This window comes from Podarcis erhardii, assembly GCF_964252035.2.
Source record: "Podarcis erhardii genome assembly, chromosome: 10".
In the NCBI taxonomy this organism is placed as follows: Eukaryota; Metazoa; Chordata; class Lepidosauria; order Squamata; family Lacertidae; genus Podarcis; species Podarcis erhardii.
The window spans coordinates 184,750-203,975 of record NC_138500.1 but is presented as its reverse complement, the minus strand read 5'-3'; the positions used below and the strand labels follow the sequence as shown (position 1 = coordinate 203,975).

Sequence of the window (19,226 nt, the reverse complement as noted above, 5' to 3'; positions counted from 1 at the left end):
CGCCGGGCCGGCCGCTTCCGTCCCGCGGACCTCGGGCGCGCGGCGCAGGCCCTTCCGCCCCCCCCCGCCCGCCCGCCCGCCCGCCCGGCGCCCCCCGGGCAGCCTCTCCAGCTCGGACCGGGCCGGGGGCTCCGACTGGGCCGAGGGGCGCCTGGCGGGCCGGGCCGGGTCTGCTGGGGGCTCCGCGGCGGGGCCTCGCCTCCCCCCGCCCCCCGCCCCCCGCCCGACTCACCGCGCTTCCCGTGCGCGAAGGCCACCACCACGAAGTAGTCGGCCAGGCGGGCCATGGCCAGGCGCGCGAGGGCGGCGTGGGGCGCGAGGGCGCCGGGGCTCATCCCCGCCCGGCCGCGCCGCCTCCCGCTGCCGCCGCCGCCTCCTCAGACGCCGCCGCCGCCGCCGCCGCCATCTTGCCTGGGCGGCGGGATGCGACCCAGCCCGGGCCGGCGCCCGCCAGCCAATGCGCGGGGCCCGGCGGCCGGGGAGGCTGCCCATTGGCCCTCCGCAGGGCCAGAGCCCGCCCCTTCCTTCCTTCCTTCCTTTCCTCCGCCCGCCCGCCCGCCCCCGGGTCCCTCCGCCGCCGGGTTTCGTGAGACGGGGCCTCCGACGGAGGCGGCGGAGGGTCCGCGGGGTCTCTCTGCCCGCCCGCTTCCCTCCCAGAGCTTGCGCCCTCTCGGTCGAGCAGGGCCGGATTGAGGTTTGATGTGGCCCTCAGCTCCTGAAGGGAATGGGGCCCTTTCTATGTCCAGCCGTCCTTTGTCAACAACAAATGGTCGCTGTTTTTGGGTTGAAGATATGCTTTATGGTCACTGATGGACCTCATAGGTAGTATCTCAAGGCATTTGCACCTAGCAAAATATGTACATCACAGCAGCCTCTACACAACATGGAGGTTTGATTTTATTTGTTTTTTAAATTCTATTTTGGAAATGTACGTCCAGTTTTATTTTTTCCTTTCAATTTTTTGGGGGCCCCCAAGAGAGTGGGGCCCTAACAAGAGCTTGATTAGCTTATACGTAAATTCGGCACTGGCTGTGCCCAAAGCAGCTTACAGCAAACACCCAAACGTAGAAATACACAGCATTGGAAAATGCAAAATACAGAACGCGCCAATAAATTTTAAAATGACAAAAGACTACAATTTGGCTATCAAGGAATTACGTATATAAACATCCTAGGCTTAAGTGCAGGAATACTTTGCTTCATGAACACAGCTGGGCACATTCCTAAGTCCTCACCATGGCCCTTTAAAATGGGCCTTTTCACTAAGTTGTCAGGAACATGAGAAGAGCCTGGCTGCTGGATCCGGCCCAACGGAGCCCATCTAGTCCAGCATCCCATTCTCACAATGCCAACCAGACGCCCACTGGGGCAGCAGCAGCTGCAGCAACAACAACAACAACTCTCCCCTCCTGCCGTTTCCAGCTCCTTGTGACCAGAAGCCCGGCTGCCTCTGACTGGGGAGGCAGAGTGTGGCCCTCAGGACCAGTAGCCATTTGAGAGCCAGGATTAGGACAGATGTTTCAGACTTCCCAAGGACCCACCAATTTAGAGGCCCCCAATGGGGCTTGCAGAATTCATATTATATGCAGAATTCATCATGCGAAAGGCTGGGCTGGATGAATCCCAAGCCGGAATTAAGATTGCCGGAAGAAATATTAACAACCTCAGATATGCAGATGACACAACCTTGATGGCAGAAAGTGAGGAGGAATTAAACAACCTTTTATTGAGGGTGAAAGAGGAGAGCGCAAAATATGGTCTGAAGCTCAACATCAAAAAAATGAAGATCATGGCTACAGGGCCCATCACCTCCTGGCAAATAGAAGGGGAAGAAATGGAGGCAGTAAGAGATTTTACTTTCTTGGGCTCCATGATCACTGCAGATGGTGACAGCAGTCACGAAATTAAAAGACGCCTGCTTCTTGGGAGAAAAGCAATGACAAACCTAGACAGCATCTTAAAAAGTAGAGACATCACCTTGCCAACAAAGGTTCGTAATAGTTAAAGCTATGGTTTTCCCAGTAGTGATGTATGGAAGTGAGAGCTGGACCATAAAGAAGGCTGATCGCCGAAGAATTGATGCTTTTGAATTATGGTGCTGGAGGAGACTCTTGAGAGTCCCATGGACTGCAAGAAGATCAAACCTCTCCATTCTGAAGGAAATCAGCCCTGAGTGCTCACTGGAAGGACAGATCCTGAAGCTGAGGCTCCAGTATTTGGCCACCTCATGAGAAGAGAAGACTCCCTGGAAAAGACCTTGATGTTGGGAAAAATGGAGGGCACAAGGAGAAGGGGACGACAGAGGATGAGATGGTTGGATGGTATTCTTGAAGCTACCAGCATGAGTTTGATCAAACTGCGGGAGGCAGTGGAGGACAGAAGTGCCTGGCGTGCTCTGGTCCATGGGGTCACGAAGAGTCGGACACGACTAAACGACTAAACAACAACAACAAATAGGGCTTGGCAGTTGGGCTTGAAGTGACCTATTCAGCTGCACAAGTTCTGTAGCCTCGCACCCCCCAGCCCCTCTGGCCTTTCTGCTGGTCTGTCTCCTGTTGGGCACCTGGTTGTGCACATCCCCCAGCCCCCCCCCCGAAAGTTAGCCTTTAACCTTGTACATAATCACATTGAATGAGATCAGAAGTGGCTGGGGAAGCCCAGTGTTGTCCTGGGCGAGGGGCATAAAGCTCAACTTACCTTTTCCTTCCAAGTATTGCCCCAGAACGCTTTGTCCTATAATCCTCTCTGATTTGCAAAAGAGACTTAACCTTTGCATGCAGTAGGGTAAGAAGTCCAGGATCAATACAAAGGACCACATGCAAAAGTGTTAGCAGAGGGTGAGGAATACTAAATGTGTGTTGACACTATGAGGCGTTCAGTGTGTCTCTTTTCCATAGTGCAACATGTGCAAGGTGGAAGGCTAAAACCATGTGTCTCTACGGAACTTGGCCTTTGCTTCGACCTGAGGGTCTCCGTTTTTTGCCAGCCGCCTTCCGGAGCCTGGATCACTTTCAGATCCCTTCCTGGAGGGAGACTTGCCAGATTTAGAAGAACAGAGGGCAGGCAAGATCGAGCTCCCAGCCTCTCCGCTTCTGCCAACACTGAGTCAGCCACTGTTCCTTGATGCCTCCCAGTGTTGTCGGCTGAAGGGATAGGAGGCAGGCAAGCTGGCTGCAGATCCTCCTTGCATTCTGCACACAATCCAACTGGAAGAGAACCAGCTGCCAGACAAAAGAAAGTCCTGAGAGGTTGGTGACACCTGCTCATTTCTATGAGATTCCCCTGGGAGACAGAGAGGCTTAGACTAGTCAGGGGGAGGGGAGGGCAGGTGCTCTGGGGGCCGGCTGTCGGTCTGGAGTCCTGGACACATCTGCTTTGCAGCAAACCCCACTGACTTCAGGATGCTGACTCCCAGGTGAGGCACCTTCAACTGTTGGACTCAGTGTCAGCCTAGGTTAGGAGAAGCTTACTAAAATGGGTTGCCGCTTATATACACAAACAAACAAACAAACAAACAAACAAACAAACAAACCATAACAGCCGCAGGAAGTTTTGGCAGCACACCAACAGCAAAAAGATCATCATCAGCCTGGGGGGAAATGTAAGTTTTTACCTGACACCAAAAATATGTCAGTGTTGGTGCCAGGTGGCCCTCCCCGCGGAGAGCATCAAACAGGCAGGAGGCGTGGCTGAGAAGGCCCTTCTCCTTCAATAATAATAATAATAATTTGTTATTTATACCCCGCCCATCTGGCTGGGTTTCCCCAGCCACTCTGGGCGGCTTCCAACAATATATTAAAAATGCAAGGAGTGGGGCCTCAGCTGAAGATTTAGGCACCCAGATGCATTCCCATCTGGAGAGGCATTCCAGAAGGTATCGGGGTCCTGAGCCATAAAGAGCACTTTGGGCTGGGCTTGGAAGGGGCCAGGCAGCCAGTGCAGCTTTAACCGAATGTGGGCACTAGCGGATCTGATCCAGTAAGGCAGTTCTAATGCAGCTTGTCAGATGCTACAAATCCCAGAATCTGGATGGTACAAATATGAGTCAGCCTCTTCCAAACATGAAAGCTGGCAACTGGGGTGCGCTGTCTGCTATTAAGAGGAAGATTATCCTTTGGCAACAGCTGCAAGATGATTAAGACACAGAGCAAGTGCCAGGATAATTACATTTGGGGGCCATGGTGTCAACAACAGTTAAGAAACACAGTGAAACACACGGTATACATGTTGCTTCCTCTCCACATCCTACGGTCACGGCCACATCTAGTCCCACCAGATGCCAGGAAAACGTTCTCCTTCTGCAGACCACTTGCCAGAAGACGGCCTGGGCTGAGGGTGACCATACTTGCATCTGGCCTGGAGGGTGCAGAGAAGTGGACGGGAAAGCAAGCCCTACTTGCTTGGCCAGATGAGGGCCAAAGGACAGGGACCTCCCAGCATTTATTCATCCCAGACCTGTACAGTCCGGACTAGGCTTCATGCTGCCTCCCAGACACGGGAGCCGGCAGTGGGTTTTCTGCAGGGAAAGGCCTCCTAAGCTGGACTCGGCACCACAGCCCCAGAGAGCTCACACGCTTCTCTCCCAGCTCAAACCATGGGAATTGCTGCTGGCGTGTAGCCAAAGAAGGTTCAAGCCCCCCTTGACTTGGAGAAACAAAGCCTCTCTCTGCTTTGGGTCAGAATTAGTGAGCAAGATGGCTAGGAAAAAGGCCTGAAGCATCACTCTCTGGTCATGGGCTGGCCCCGTCCTCCTGGCACCCTTGCATCCCCTTCTGCCCAGGGAGTTCTGCCTTCCCCCCACCTGCCCCCTGGGACCCATGGCTGGCCTTCCCACCCCATAGGCAGATGGAGGTCTCCTGCATTGCATGAGGGAGATGGGCTGCACCTTCTGGTGGCTTCTCCATCCTGGAGTCTTGTGCAAGGGAAACTGGTGTTTCATCTTCCTTGCAAAAGGAAACCTATCACTCAGCCTTCATCCTCTTCCTCCTGCACCACAAGCATCCACCTTCAAGGAACTGAAAGCCAAGGCAGAGGTGTGTTTGGCTGGCTTGTTGTCAGCAAACTTGCTTGCAGTCTGCTCAAGTGTGGCCCATGGTCTGTCTAGCCTGTGACCCCAGTGCAGCCACAAGCCTGGATCTCACAAGTCCATTCATTTAGAAAAAGCAAACACCTTATTTGGCGATTCTGAAGAAGTGAAACTTATGGAGAAGAGCCTGCCTTCTTGCAATTTTGCTGCTCCCTGCTTGCATGAAGCAATACAGAATCTTGGGAGGGGTCCTTTTATTGGCCCCTGAGCCTGTGAGTCATGCAGTTGGCCCAGGTTTCCTGTATCAGCAGGGGAAATTATTATGGGTTATTGTTTCTAAAGATTTCCAGGCTTTGGAGCAGCACTGTGCATAAGCCTGGCTGTCTAAAAGGTTCAGGTTGCATTCCTCATCACACCTCCTGCTCCTGTTCTGGGTGAGGGCAGCTGCAATGCCCTCTCTTGACTGGAGAGAACTATACGCTTGAACAGGGGCAGATGCTGGGGGTGGGGCCCCTCTGCCAATGAGATGCTTCCTTGGCAAATCCTCCCTCCCTCAGGTATTCAGAGTCCCTTCAATCCAGAGCAGAGTCTGAGAAAGCAGTTTGGCTGACCAGGACACCTTTCAGGAGCCCAGCGTGGACTCCTGCCACCGGCTCCTTCAGAAGGCTCACGATGCCAGCCAGGCTCAGGTCCCTGGTCTGTGGGTGCCAGGCAGCCTCCGCCTCTAGAAATGGGGCTCAGGGACAGAGGCCTCCTGGGCTCTGCTTGCTGCCTGTCTGACTCTGGCATTACCTGCATGGACTCCCCCCCCACACACACACCGCAAGCCAGCTCTAGCAGCACCTTCAATTCGAGACACTGACACACCCACCCCGTTTCACCAGTGGGGGCTCTGGGTGTCCAGGTGGTGGAAGAAGCACCCACCCACGGATGCCCACAGCACCAGCTCTCCCTTCTCTTGGAGACTGTGACTGCCCTTGGTACCATGGGCACAGCCAGGGGGCAGGAAGGGGCAGCTGGCCCCCTAAATCAAGTAAATCAATAAAAATACTAACCGATCAATTATGTCACAGATGCCTCGGTTCTGCTCCCCCCCCCCCATAAAGCCTGCCACCCCAACCTACATCCCGGCTCTGCCCATGCTTGGTCCTTCTGCTTTTAACTCTAAAGCACCAACTGTGTCCTATAGAAGGACAACACCAAGCCAGGTCTCTGCCCCAGGAGCCTTACAGTTCAAAGACATTCTGCATTGCAGGGGATTGGACTGGATGACCCTTGAGGTCCCTTCCAACTCTACCATTTGATGATTCTGTGATCCAGTCTTGCCCTGGGATCATCTCCTGCATTGCTGGGTGTCAGGAGCCCTCCCCAGCCCAAGGAATGCACACGGGAGACAGCTGACTATGGTCAAAGCTGACACAGCAGTTTCCACTGCCCTGAATCCCCACGCAAACCAGCCTTGTGTCTGGGCAGCTATACTGTACCTCACTCTGTGGAGCAGAGGATGAGGGTGAGGATGCCAACCGTCTGACTGGGTTATCCCCGCCACTCTTGTTGGCTTCCAACAAACTATTTCCTTGACATCCTTCATTGGCAGCAGCAGGAAGCCACCCCCTCCACCTCCTTATTTATCTCCCCCCCCCCCACCTCTGCTTGCCTGGAAGCTGCCTCTGCTCTTCCCGCTGGTTCTGGGAGACAGTGGGGCAGGAGAGGGTGGGGATGCCCCTGGTCCCTCCTTTGCCTGACCTGCCTCTTCCCTGAGTCAGACTCCGGCTCTGCTCCCCCCCCCCCTTGCCAGTACCTGACTGGGCAAGGGGGCACTGAGGCTCCTCGCAGGGTTTGTGGACGCCCCCCCCCCCAAGTGGGATCACCAGGTCTTCAGAGGCAAAGGGGGAAACTGTCTTCTTAAGGGTGGTTTAAAAAACAGAAGCCACAAGACGCCCCTCCACTGGCTTATCCCCACACAGGCAGGATGATCACCTTCTTGACCACCGGGTGTCAAAATGTCCTCCCTTTGCCTCCTGTTGGTTTCTGGTTCTCCTTGATTTCTCTTTCCCACAGAAAGGAAGCGAGAAAAGGCAGAAGAAATGAGATGGTTTAGCTCAGTGGTTCCCGGAGTGGTTGGTACCACCCCCTGGGATTCCCCAAGGGGGTGCCAGGGGGTGATGGGGCGGGGGCTGGAGGTATAAATGACCACCAGGCTTTGAGAAGCATCTATCACTGGATCAAGTTCATCACTTTTGTCAAATTAATTAAACTACGTAACTTTAATTGGATTTTGAATAAATGTTCAATTAGCTGCTCCTGTTTTGAATTCTGTTGTGCTGTTCTCTTCTATAGTGGGTCATGCAAACCACTATTCTGAATATTGCTTTTTGTAGGACAGGGTAGGGGGCACCAGGAATAGCTTGATGGAATCAGGGGCCGGATGGCTGAAAAATGTCTAGGAACTGCTGACTCAGCAACCCCATCCTAGTCCTTGGCCCTGAGGGTGGCCAGACAGGGAGTGAGGGCAGTGTTGTTATTGTTGTTGTTGTTGTTGTTAATGCTGCCCCATTCCGTGTATGGAACCTGCCCGCCTCTCCTGTGCCCCACAGAGGTGGGCATGGAGTTGGCCTCCTTGGCAGGAATCCTGCCCTGGTTCTGCCAGTCCCCAGGGGTCATTTTGTGCACAACCAGAGCTCCTGTTAACCTAATTTTGGAGATCCTCTTAAAGATCTGCTGAGCTGCTGAGAGGACACTTAGTGAGAAGCCTCCAAAGTGATATTAAAATGGAGAGGTCACGAATTGCAAAGAAATCATTTTTTTAAACGCTGATGAGACCAGAAAAGCCAAGCTAGTTTTCATTTGCAAAGTAGAAAATACACAGAACCAAGCCAGAGGGTGGGGCGGGGGAGGGAACTGGATCTGACCGGGGGCTGGATCTTCAGCTCCCGCATCCTCGGCAGCCCCTCTGACAGGAGGGCGAGGACCCATTTCATCTTTGCCAGCTGCTTCACGGTGGCCGCAAGCCCTGTTTTGGGGGGGTCAGCTGCGCCCCCTTTCCCTTGCGCGATCTCCCCACCAGTTAGCTAATCCAAAGTGCCAGCAAGACTCCCAACCTGCCCCACCCGGACATCCCTTGGAAAGAGGGCCTCAGGTGTGGGGCAGGCAGGTGTGCTTTGCGGAGACGGGGACCAGTCCAAAGGGCTCCTCGCTCCGGAAGGGGCAGGCCTGGCCACTAAGTGGGGTGGGGAGCGGGCCGCCTCCCTGCCTGCGCAGAGGGCTACCAGCGAGGATGGGGGGGGGGGGCTCTTGGGGAAGAAATGAGCCGCGCAGACCCCCGGCCAGGAGTCCCTCTGCTGCGGCTTGTCTCTTCGGACGAGGCGACCAAATCCCTGGCCAGCCCTGGAGTCCAGGCGCCCTCTAGTGGGCGGCGCAGGCCCTGCAGGCAGGAACCCGAAGGCGCCCTCGACGGGGGATTCCCCCCGGTTTCTGCGACTCCCCTCGTCCCCGCGGCGGGGAGGGGGTCGTCAGCGCAGAGAGAGCAAGGGCGGCCCGTGGGAGCTTGGGGGAGGTGCGACCCCGGACGGCCACCCCGTTCTCCCGGGCAGCCCCAGCCAGTCAGTGGCGGTCTGGGATGCCCCGCCCCGTCGCGGAAGGAGCCTCCAGAGGCTTGGCCAGCCCGGGCAGCGCCCAGGGGCCGGGAGGCTGGTATTTAAGCCGCGTCGGACGGCGCGGGGAGGCAGTTTGCTGCTGCTGCTGCTGCTGCGGGTCATACGTCCCGGAGCCGTCCCGGAGAGCCAGCGCGGCGTCCAGCTCACCGTCGAGGATTCCCGGGAAACTCTCTCCGCTCCGAAGGACCGGGCAGCCCGAGCTCCACCAGCCAGAATTGCATCCGACTACGGCACCGGAGCCAAGCGGCTCCCGTGCGAGGTAGCGCCCCCCACCGGGTCCTCGCGCCCTGAAGCCCTCTCCGCCGCCCCCCGCGCCGCCATGAAGCGCCAGCTGCGCCGGGAGCCCGCTTGCATCAGCCGCTGTCGCCTCCTCCTCCTCCTCCCGCTGCTCCTTCACCTGCCGGGCGCCCAGTCCGCCTCGCCCGCCCTGTCGGGGCGCATCTCGCCGCTGTCGCCCAGGTGAGTCCCCGTCCGCCCGTCGGAGAACTCTCCTCCTGCTCCGTCCCCTCCAGGGAGGGCGAAGGTCGGCAGCCGTGGGGTGGGGGTGGGGTGGGTGCCTGAAATGGGGCCGGGAGGTGACCAGGAGCCCTGCCCCGACAGAGGCCCGCCTGCTCACCCCCATTTCATGTCCCCTTGCAGAGAGTGCGGTGGGGCGTGTGGGGAGCCGCTGAGCTGTCAACTTTTCCCTTTTCTTACGAGGAATCCTATTCAGAATAAGGGAATTTCCCTTAGGAAAAGGGAATGCCCCTCCCTCGCCCCTGCCAGCTGGGGCGGAATCCCTCTTTGCCCTTCGGGAGAGGCGTGCAGTCCAGTGGAAGGGAGTTCCAGGGAACGGCCCGAGAACCCGGCTTCTTTCTCAGGCAGAGGAGCGACCCCCGCCATGGCCGAACGTGTTCGGGAGCCGCGCGGTGGAGCGCCTTGCATGGGGCAGGGAGTTGGGGGGGGGGGGCTCCAGGAGTTACTCTTGGGAGAATTGAATTGCGCCGGTTGGGACCAGTCTAAAGAAAGACCCTTTGCTCGCCCCCCCCTGCATTATACACAGCAGCCCGGATCTCTCGCCTAAAATGGGGGTGGTGGTCGGGATACCCCCAAATATGCTCAGATGGGAAGGAAGGAATCCCCTTCCCCTGGATTTTGGGGGCTGTGCTTCTGTCCTGGGCTGGAATGGGGGTGCCAGCCTGCCACCCGCTTCAGCCCTGCGAGGATCTCCTTTCAAGCTCTGCGACAGCAGGTGGAGGCAAACCTCCGCTAGGCGCTTGTAACAGCCCTGAGACCTGCGGGTTCGGGGCGGCATACAAATTTAATAAATCATCATCTCCAGAAAACACTCAAGGAGCAGATGAGAGAAGCCACGATAAAGCAGCAATAACCATCCTAGAACCCTGGAACTGTGGAGTTGGAAGGGTCCCGAGGGTCATCTAGCCCAACCCCTCGCAATGCCGGAATCCTGCCCACAGCCATCCCTAGGTGGGCTTGAACCACTAACCTTCTGGTTAACAGCCAGACGCACTGGCCCATTGCGCCATGATGAAGACGTCCTCTCTGCCATCCAAGCAGGAGGATGTGTCCCCTTTAGCAAGGAACTGAACTAGTGTAGAGCTCCCATTCGTGAAAAGGTTTGGCAAAGGAAGTTCTCTAATAGCCACACAAACGCAGAGCGCACATACAAGCAGGCACATGCACACACTTGCCTAGGGGTTCCGTTGATGATGAAGCAGTATATAAATGTTGTTAAATAAATTCTATATACAATTGAACATGTTGCCTGGGAAAAAGCCTGCCTGCTAAGAGAGAGGGTGGCTTAAGGAATCAAGCCAAGCTAGATACTGATTGGGATACCTCTCTGTGAAAAGGGGGTGGGTGCGCAAACGAGACTTATGCTGGGAGGGGGCACATGAGAGAGAAAATGGGTTTGGGTGAGCTGGGCCTTAACACAAGTACAGGGGGGAGAGAGAGAGAGAGAGAGAGAGAGAGGGAGGGAGGGAGGGAGGGAGAGAGAATTGATCCCTGCTGTGAGGAAATCGATCCCTGCTGTGAGTGTCCTCAGGAGTTGCTGACTGCACAGCTGGCAACTGTGGGGGGGGCATGTGAGTGTGGCATGACTTGGCACCCTTGGGTGCTTCAACTGCAAGCACCTGGGCAGTCAAGAGCGTTTCTGTCAGCCAGGCTGGGAGCAGCTGAGTGGGTGATGGTTCAGGCACTCAGGGCTGGATGTCTGGCTCGTCACCTGACCCTCGGATGGCTGGGGGGAAGTGAACCTGAACCAGAGTTGCCCCTGAGCCAAGGCAGCAGAAGGGCAGGCAGGGGTTCAGCGGACATCGTTTGGGCTCCGCAGAGCTTGGAGCAGGAGGGCTGGGCACGCTGCTGGCTGCGCTGTGGACTAGAGCTGTTGGCTCTCCCGCTGGGCAGTGGGCAGGCTGCCAGTCCCTGCAGAGAAAGATGGAGGGTTTTCAGCCAAGGACTGGTGGGTCTCCCCAAGGCTCTTCTGCTGCTGTTGAAAATACAGCTCCAGGCAGTGTGTTGACACAGTGGGGGGTGGGGAGACCCTGCAGACCTTTGACCACTGCAGCCCACGAGTTCTGCTCAGAGGATGGGGGTAGGGGCCAAGGCATTGGGGGGGGGCTGACTTTTGTGTCTTGCTCCCTCCTCTGTCTGTGGGCATCCAGCTGTTTGCCTGGGACCACCGCTGGGCAGTATGCCAGCATCTTCTCTGGTCCCTCCAGCCCCTGCTCTAGTGCTAAAGGGGGGTGAGCAGCAGGTGGAAGCTCAGGGGATGAATGGGAGCCCAGCTGAACCATTCCTCCCCTCAGCCATGCAGCACTTGGGAGCCTGGAGATGGAAAAGCAAGCAAGGCTTCCATGAAGGCGGGTGGAACAGCTCCCCAAGCAAGAGAAGACCGTGGTCCCCACAAGCGCCTCCTGCCTCCTGCTGTGTTGTCTTTGGTTTTGGCCCTCAATGGCAGAGCAGGATGGGGAATGAATTACAGCCCCACCTGCCCTTCCTCCAGGGAGACCCACATCGGCCCAACAGTCCTGTGAAACAGAACACCTTAAGGGAGAGAGACTGGTTCAGGGTCAGCACAGCCAAGCAGAGATTGGAACTGGAGTCTTCCCAGCTGAAAGACAAACTTTTATTGAGGCACCTACTGCGACATGCAAATTATGATTTTTGGCTTAGGTTTGTGGCTCCCCTACAGGCTTCCGGTTGTTGCATCAGCTCCTGCGGCATTTTTCCTATTCAAGCTAATGGCAAGAGATGCTGCTTTGCCTGCACCCCATCCAGGGATGGCAGGAAATGCTCATTTGTGGCAGATGGAATCTGCCCAGAGTACAAGGCTGATTCAAGGCTAAGCAGCAAGGAAGTACTGGGCAGAGGGCAGATGGGAGAGTAGGAACTGCAATGAGCAAAGCAGGGGGACATCTCAGGCAGCGGAGACATTCCGCACCTGGGAGGATGGTGTCAGGAGGGTTAACGCCCAGGATGAGTGGAAGAGCTGCAGAGGACGGGTAGTTGGCAGACAGGCTTGTTTGAGCAGAGTATTTATATCACCCCACTTTGCCACACAGGATGGCTTACAATATAGGTGTTTTTTTAAAATCCAAAACAATTACTAAAGTCATGGTCAGCAGTTTAAAAATCATATTTGGTTGTGACTAAAACAAGCAATGAATCACCTCTCTCTCCGTGTGTCTGCGTGTGCGTGTGTGTGCGTGGGGGGGGGTAAGGAAGGTATGGGTGTTTATGTCTGGAGGTGGGCAAATGTTGTCTTCCATAAACACGGTTTTAACAATGAGTCTGAAAGTGACTGTGGAGACTAATTCTGGATCCACATGTCCCCTGTTCCAGTGGGGACATTGGTTTCCGGGCGGGATGACTAGGAGCCAGAATGGGTTGATCAACTGTATGGCTTGCAAGACCAACCTTCCCTCCTGTCATTTAGTCTGGAGTGACTAGTCTAGTTGCTTTATCTTCAATGAACATCGTATATCTTGATTTCAGCAAAACATTTGACAAAGTCTCCCACGTTACCTTGTTGACAAGTAGGTAAAATAGAGGCTGGACAACACTCCTTTGTGGTGGATCTAAAACTGGCTGAGCAGCTGTGTCCACTGAGTGTCCACTGAGTGTCCACGATGAGTGTCTCTGTGTCGGCCGGCCAGCCGGCAGGGAGGTCTTGAGCTGAGTGCCGAGGGACACTGTCCTGCTCAGCATTCCTTTAGATTACTTGGAGTCTGGAGGATGCTGATGCCAAGCTGGGAAGGGGATGAGGACCTCAGAAAACAAGAGTACAGGTTCAAAAGATCTTGACAGGCTGGAAGTCTGGGCTGAAACCAAGAGAATGAAAACCTACAGTGATAAATGTAGAGTCCTGCATGTAGGCGCAAAGTAGGGACGGCTCTTGGGCTCTCAAATTTCAGTGGTGCAACAATAAAATTTGGCACACCCCCCCGTCTCTCCCTCTCCATTCTACATCATTGTTGCAGTGCCCCCTGTGGTGCCAACACCCAGTGGGGCAGAACCAGTTGCGCTACCCTAAAACCGCCTCTGTGCAAAGAATCAGAGTCACAAGTATAGGATGGGGAAACCAAGTGTGCAGAAACGATCTCGGGGTCTTAGTGGCTCCCAAACCGAAGAGAAGCTGGTTGTGTGATGTGCCGGCTCAAAAAGCTGATGCAATCCTAGGCTGCATTTGCAGAAGCAAACATCTCTCTCTCACACACGCCCCACAGGCCAGAGGACCAAGGCCTGTGCAGAGCCCGGCAGTCATCACACCCAGCTGCAGCTGTGCCAGGCGCCCTCACTTGTAGAGGGGAGAGGCAGCTCCTCCTGTCCTGTTACCTGAAACTGTGGTGAGGGTTTGGAGAGAGGCTGTTGAACCTGGCCTGTGTGTGGGCTATGGGCCTTTGATGCAGCTGGCCTCCGCTCCCTCCTTGCCGCCTGCCTGCCTGCCAAGCGTACGTGTCCTGTGGCAGGTACAGCTCCCTTGCCTTGCCTTGCCTGCGCTCCTCCCCGCCTCCCGCCCTGCTCCTTCCCTCTGGCCATCTCCCAGTCTCTCCCGCCTCCTCCGCTCCTCCAGACCAGTTCCTCTTCCCTGGTGGAAGGAAGCTGGCATCCTTCTCCATGCCCCAACCTGACACATGCTCTCTCCTCATTCATTCTCTCCCCCCGCCCCATCCCGCTTCTCAAATGGAAAAGGTGGCTCAGCAGGTTGCGTCAGGGCTGCGCCACACATAGTTTCTCTTGTGGTCTGGAAGAGGCGGTTGCCGCCACCCAGAGAGACGTGCTGGCCGTGATGCCTCTCCAGGCAGCCAGGGAAGAGGGGCCTGGCCTCACAGGGGACCAAACGGAGAGGGCAGAGGCCATCCAAGGTCCTCAAGGAGGGACTGCTGGGGTTAGAGGGAGCTTCTGGGCTCAGCTCACGAGTCTCAGCTTCACGGCTGGTGCAGAGCATGGCCCTCAAGAGATGACCCCCCCTTGCTGTGTCCTGCCACAGAGGTGGGGGGCTGCCCTTCCTGGAACCACCGTCCGGGAAGCAGCTTCTTCCCCTGAGGATGGCCAGGCAGGCAGGTCTGCCTCTGCTCAGTTACAAAGGCCAAGAGTTGAGCTTTTAACAAAAGCAAAAGCCAAGGTTGAAGTCTACCAGTTTCAAGCAATTAAATGTTCCTTCATTTAAATGTGTAAAATATTCCTTCTGCCCCAGCCGACTTCTTGCCACATTGATCTGAGCAGGGCCATAGTTCAGGGACAGAGCACCCGCTCCACATGCAGAGTCCAGGTCCAATCCGCAATGGTGCAAGGGCTGCGCATGGACCTTGCCTGAAACGCTGGAGAACTGCTGCCAGTCAGTGCGGACAGTACTGAACCAGATGGAGCAGAGCTCTGACTTGGAATTTGGCAGCTTCCAAGGTTCCCAATAGGACGTGGGCAGGGGGACCCGTCCCTGGATTGCGTGGGAGCTCATCTCCCCACCCAAAAGGGGGCTCTGCCCCTGCTTCTCCTCTCCCATGATCTCATTCAGGATCTGGGTCCCCCACAGAGAGGATGGGGGGGGGAGCCCTTTAAAAAGCGGCTTCCTATTATAGTAATTAATTCTGAGAGAAAACCCAAATACAGAAGTTTTTAAATGGGAGTGAGTGGAAGAGCCACAGTTGTCTCTGAGAATGGCAACCATCTCCAATGGCCTGGGAGGCCAACAAGTCTATTGGCCATAAAAGGACACAGCAGGGAGAAGGGGACACAAGTCACAGCTATACAAGTGTACACATGTGCACACACACACACACACACACACACACACACAGCAAGGGTGCCCATCGTCCCACACACTGCACAAGCTCCACACACAAAGACCAAGTCATATTTTCTGACTCCCAGTACCAGACCTCACACGTGTTTCTCCAAGAAAGATACCCAAGACTGTTGTCCTATGCCTGGATTCTTGAGAGTGAGTCACACTGAGCAAAGTGGACTTTAGGAGGGAACAGTCTGGTTTTCTTGTCTATGACTTTGGAGGCAAAAGGGTCTTTCTCAGGCAGCCCATTCTCAAAAAAGTGCATGTCCCAAACTGCCTTATTCCTGCTGCTGTTAGGATGTGTGTGGGGGGGGGATCCCCCGCCAGAGCCCTGAAACTCAGTGGGGTTGTGGAGATGGAGATTCCTTTGGGCTATAGGAAATTTCGCCCGGGCTGCGAGGCTTGCCCTTCTTTGACCCTGTCTCCCGTGTCCAGTGCCAACCAGATGCACCTGTCGGGAGGCTCTGGCAGTGGGGTCTTCCTTGCTGACTTTCAGGGCTAGCCAGGTCCTGGAGATGCCCATGCGCGCCTCCAGGTGAGCATCTGACAAGCTGTTTAGGGGTTGGAAGGCAACCACGAGTGCTTTGAATTGGGCCTGGCACCACAGTGGCAACCCACAGGTTTCTCTCCCCGAGAGGCTGCGCTGTACACCCACCCAAACATGCTGACCCAGATCTGCCGCCTCCCCCACAGAGCCCTCTTCTTGAGTCAGGCTGGGCCTTTGTCTGTGCTTCTTCTGCTCTGACAGGCCTCACTCTCACCCTGCCTGGACCATCCCATGGAGAGGCAGACTCACCTGTGACGAGCGCTCCTCCTCCGTGAGAAAGAATTGTGAGCGCAGTTTCTGGGCAAGGGCAACCAAGCCGGCCCTCCACATTCTATAAACAGGCTGTGGCTGCTCCATGAGCCCAGCTCCTGCAAGTATTTGTGCTCCTGCTCCAACATGCCTCTTTCCCTCCTGCTGCCAGTGGAGGGCGAGAGCTCATGGCACCTCTTTCGTCCTCTCGTTGCAGGAAGCCCTGGGCCAGAAGCCACCCACCAGCCTGGCTGCAGAAGCGGCCGATGACAGAAGAGCTTTCGGACAAGACGGCCAGAATGTGGCCGGCCTGGAAGCCTCCCGTGGCGACGCCAGGAAGCCGGCTCCACCTCTCCGTCCTCCCCAGGCACAGACTGGATCCCCAGCAGCCTGGCAGCCTCCTCCAGCACCGGCTCCCGTGGACTCCAGCCCCCCGTCCAAAGCGCCAGGCAGCCCCCCGCCTGCACCGTGCGCAGCTGATGCGTGTTGGCTGTGCCCTGGGCACCTGCCAAGTGCAGAACCTGAGCCATCGACTCTGGCTTCTGAAGGGCCAGTTGGGACTGCAGGAATCAGCCCCCATGAACCCCAGCAGCCCCCACAGCTACGGGTGAGGGAAGCAACGGACTCCAGGACCGGAGAGGGTCTCCTGCCTGCCCCCTGGCACATCTCTGAGCAGCTGCCCTGGCCTCTCTGGCAGTCTGGACCAGGGTTTCTGCACTGAAGGGAATCCCCCCTGCTGGAGGGGGCCGTGAAGAAGCAACCAGGGCCCAGGCCCTGACTAGAGCCGGCCGAGGGGTGTCTTGGCCATCTGATGGAAAGGAGCAAAGCAGCCGCCCCAGACCCCCCTGCAGGAGAGGCGGGTGCATGAGGGCTGGAAGGACTGTGCACAATGGCACACCATACACAACTCCCACACTTGCACTTGTTATGGAAAATAATAAACATCTAAGTGGTGGCCTTTCTTTTGCCGGGAGTTTTCATATGCATTTGGGGGTGGGCATGAGGCCATGCCCATTTCTAGGAGGAAGTACCACTCACAGTAAAAAGAAATGCCAGAGCCCCCTCCCCTCCGGGTGTCCCTTGAGACTCGAGAAAGGCTTCTTGCGGCTCAGCAGGGACAAGCAGTCAGCCTAAGAGCCAAACACCCATCGAAGCAAACTGAAGGATGTGAGAGCCAGACAGACTAGACCACCTTCCTTTATATTTACAGTGGTGCCCCGCAAGACGAACGCCTCGCAAGACGGAAAACCCGCTAGACGAAAGGGTTTTCCGTTTTGGAGGCGCTTCGCAAAACGAATTTCCCTATGGGCTTCCTTCGCAAGACGAAAGCCCATAGGGAAATCTCCGGGACAGCGGGGAAGCACAGCGCGTCTTCCCCACAGTCCTCGGACCTCCTCTGAAGGCTGGCGGTGGGGTGGAGAGACCTCCTCCCGCCGCCAGCCTTCGGAAGGCTCCTCCGAAGGCTGGCGGTGGGGCGGAGAGACGGTGGGGCGGAGAGACCTCTTTCCACCGCCAGCCTTCGGAAGGCTGCTCCGAAGGCTGGCGGTGGGGCGGAGAGACCTCCTCCCGCCGCCAGCCTTGGGATGGCTGCTCCGAAGGCTGGCGGTGGGGCGGAGAGACCTCCTCCTGCCGCCAGCCTTCGGAAGGCTGCTCCGAAGGCTGGCGGTGGGGTGGAGAGACCTTCTCCCCGCACCAGCCTTGGGATGGCTGCTCTGAAGGCTGGTGGTGGGGCAGAGAGACCTTCTCCCCGCGCCAGCCTTGGGATGGCTGCTCCGAAGGCTGGCGGTGGGGCGGAGAGACCTTCTCCCCGCGCCAGCCTTCGGATGGCTGTCCTGAAGACTTGCGGTGGGAGGAGGGTTTTCCTTCCCACCGCCAACTTTCAGAATGCTCTTCTGAATGTTGGTGGTGGGGAGGAAAAACCCTCCTCCCACCGCAAGCCCCGGGAACAGAGGAGAAGCGCTGCGCGCCTTCCCCTCTGTTCCCGTACCTGTCCTGAAGGCTTGCGGTGGGGAGAAAAGCCTTTCTCCGCACCGCCAGCCTGGCAAGCGGTCTCCATAGGAACGCATTAATTGATTTTCAATGCATTCCTATGGGAAACCGTGCTTCGCAAGACAAAAAACTCGCAAGAAGAAAAAACTTGCGGAACGAATTAATTTCGTCTTGCGAGGCACCACTGTATTTATGAAATGTATTTCTATGTTGCTCTGCCATAAAACAACAGGGTGGTGTACAGCAAAAAAATACAAACCATTTTTAAATGTGGGAGTTCCTTGGGTGTGTGTGTATGTGCACAGCCAGGGCCGGATTGAGGTTTTATGCGGCCCTCAGCTCCTGAAGGTAATGGGGCCCTTTCTATGTCCAGCTGTCCTTTGTCAACAACAAACGGTCGCTGTTTTTTGTGTTGAATATATGCTATATGGTCATTGATGGCTCTAACAGGCATCTCAGGCCATTTGCACATGTTGCCAGGCAACCAATCCATGCAGAATGGAGGCACCCTATATATGGGTAAAGGTAAAGGGACCCCTGACCATTAGGTCCAGTCGTGGCTGACTCTGGGGTTGCGGCACTCATCTCGCTTTATTGGCCAAGGGAGCCGGCTTGCAGCTTCCGGGTCATGTGGCCAGCATGACTAAGCCGCTTCTGGCGAACCAGAGCAGCACACGGAAATGCCATTTACCTTCTTGCCACAGTGGTACCTATTCATCTACTTGCACTTTGTGCTTTCGAACTGCTAGGTTCTCGGGAGCTGGGACAGGGCAAGGCGAGTTCACTCCGTTGCGGGGATTTGAACCGCCAACCTTCTGATTGGCATACCGTAGGCTCCGTTGTTTCGACCAAAGTGCCACCCGCGTCCCTGCCCTCTATCTAGAAAGGAGCAAAGCAGGGATATTTGAGGGAGAGGCTAGCAGGCGGGACCCGACACAACCCCAAACACGGTTGCTGGAGGTAGGCTTGATTTTATTTGTTTATTATCTTCTATTTTGGAAATGTACACCCGGTTTCCTCCCCTTTCTGGAGGGGGGTCCCAGGAGAGGGGGGCCCTGAGCTTGTGGAGCTTAGACGCAGCCCCCCCCCCGGGGGAAGGGGGAGCCCTTTCTCCGGAGCCCTCCTCCCGGAAGGGTCCCCCCTCTGCTCGCCCCCCTTTCCCCCCCGCGGGCCCCGAGGGGACCCCAGGGGCCATCCAGTCCGGCCCCGGCGAGGCCAGAGCTCTCCGGGGCCGCGAGCTGCGGCGCCGCCTCCCAGGACGACGCCCGGAAGGAGCCCGCGGGCCGACGGGGGGGGGGGAGACCGAGACTCCGGAAGTGCGTCATCCCCGCGCGCCCAGGCGGGAAATTCCAAGCGGAGGCGGCGAGAGCGGCGCGCACGAGGCTTCTTCCCCGGAGCCGGGCGCCTGCCTGCCTGCCTGCCTGCCTGCCTGGCTGGCCTCGGTCTCCTTCTCCCGGCTTCCCCGCC

The 19,226-nt window shown here is 56.7% G+C and overlaps 2 protein-coding genes across 11 annotated transcripts in view; one reads left to right on the top strand and one right to left on the bottom strand.

Moving 5' to 3' along the window:
* The window catches only part of SBF1 (SET binding factor 1), a 46,288-nt gene extending 45,903 nt beyond the window's left edge, over nucleotides 1-385 (bottom strand). For all 10 annotated transcript variants that reach the window (XM_081879593.1, XM_081879599.1, XM_081879596.1 and 7 more), the window contains exon 1: nucleotides 233-385. In XM_081879593.1, coding sequence (XP_081735719.1) covers nucleotides 233-335 — 103 coding nt within the window. In that variant the 5' untranslated portion in view covers nucleotides 336-385. The remainder of the gene's footprint in view (nucleotides 1-232) is intronic.
* Nucleotides 386-8,331: 7,946 nt separating this feature from the next.
* On the top strand, nucleotides 8,332-16,726 carry ADM2 (adrenomedullin 2; the record flags this gene model as incomplete). The annotated part of the gene is made up of 3 exons (XM_081879427.1): nucleotides 8,332-8,456; nucleotides 8,620-9,141; nucleotides 15,988-16,726. The coding sequence occupies 3 exons, from the start codon at nucleotides 8,332-8,334 to the stop codon at nucleotides 16,379-16,381; spliced, it is 1,041 nt and encodes a 346-aa protein (XP_081735553.1). The 3' UTR covers nucleotides 16,382-16,726.
* Between the last annotated feature and the right edge of the window lie 2,500 nt (nucleotides 16,727-19,226).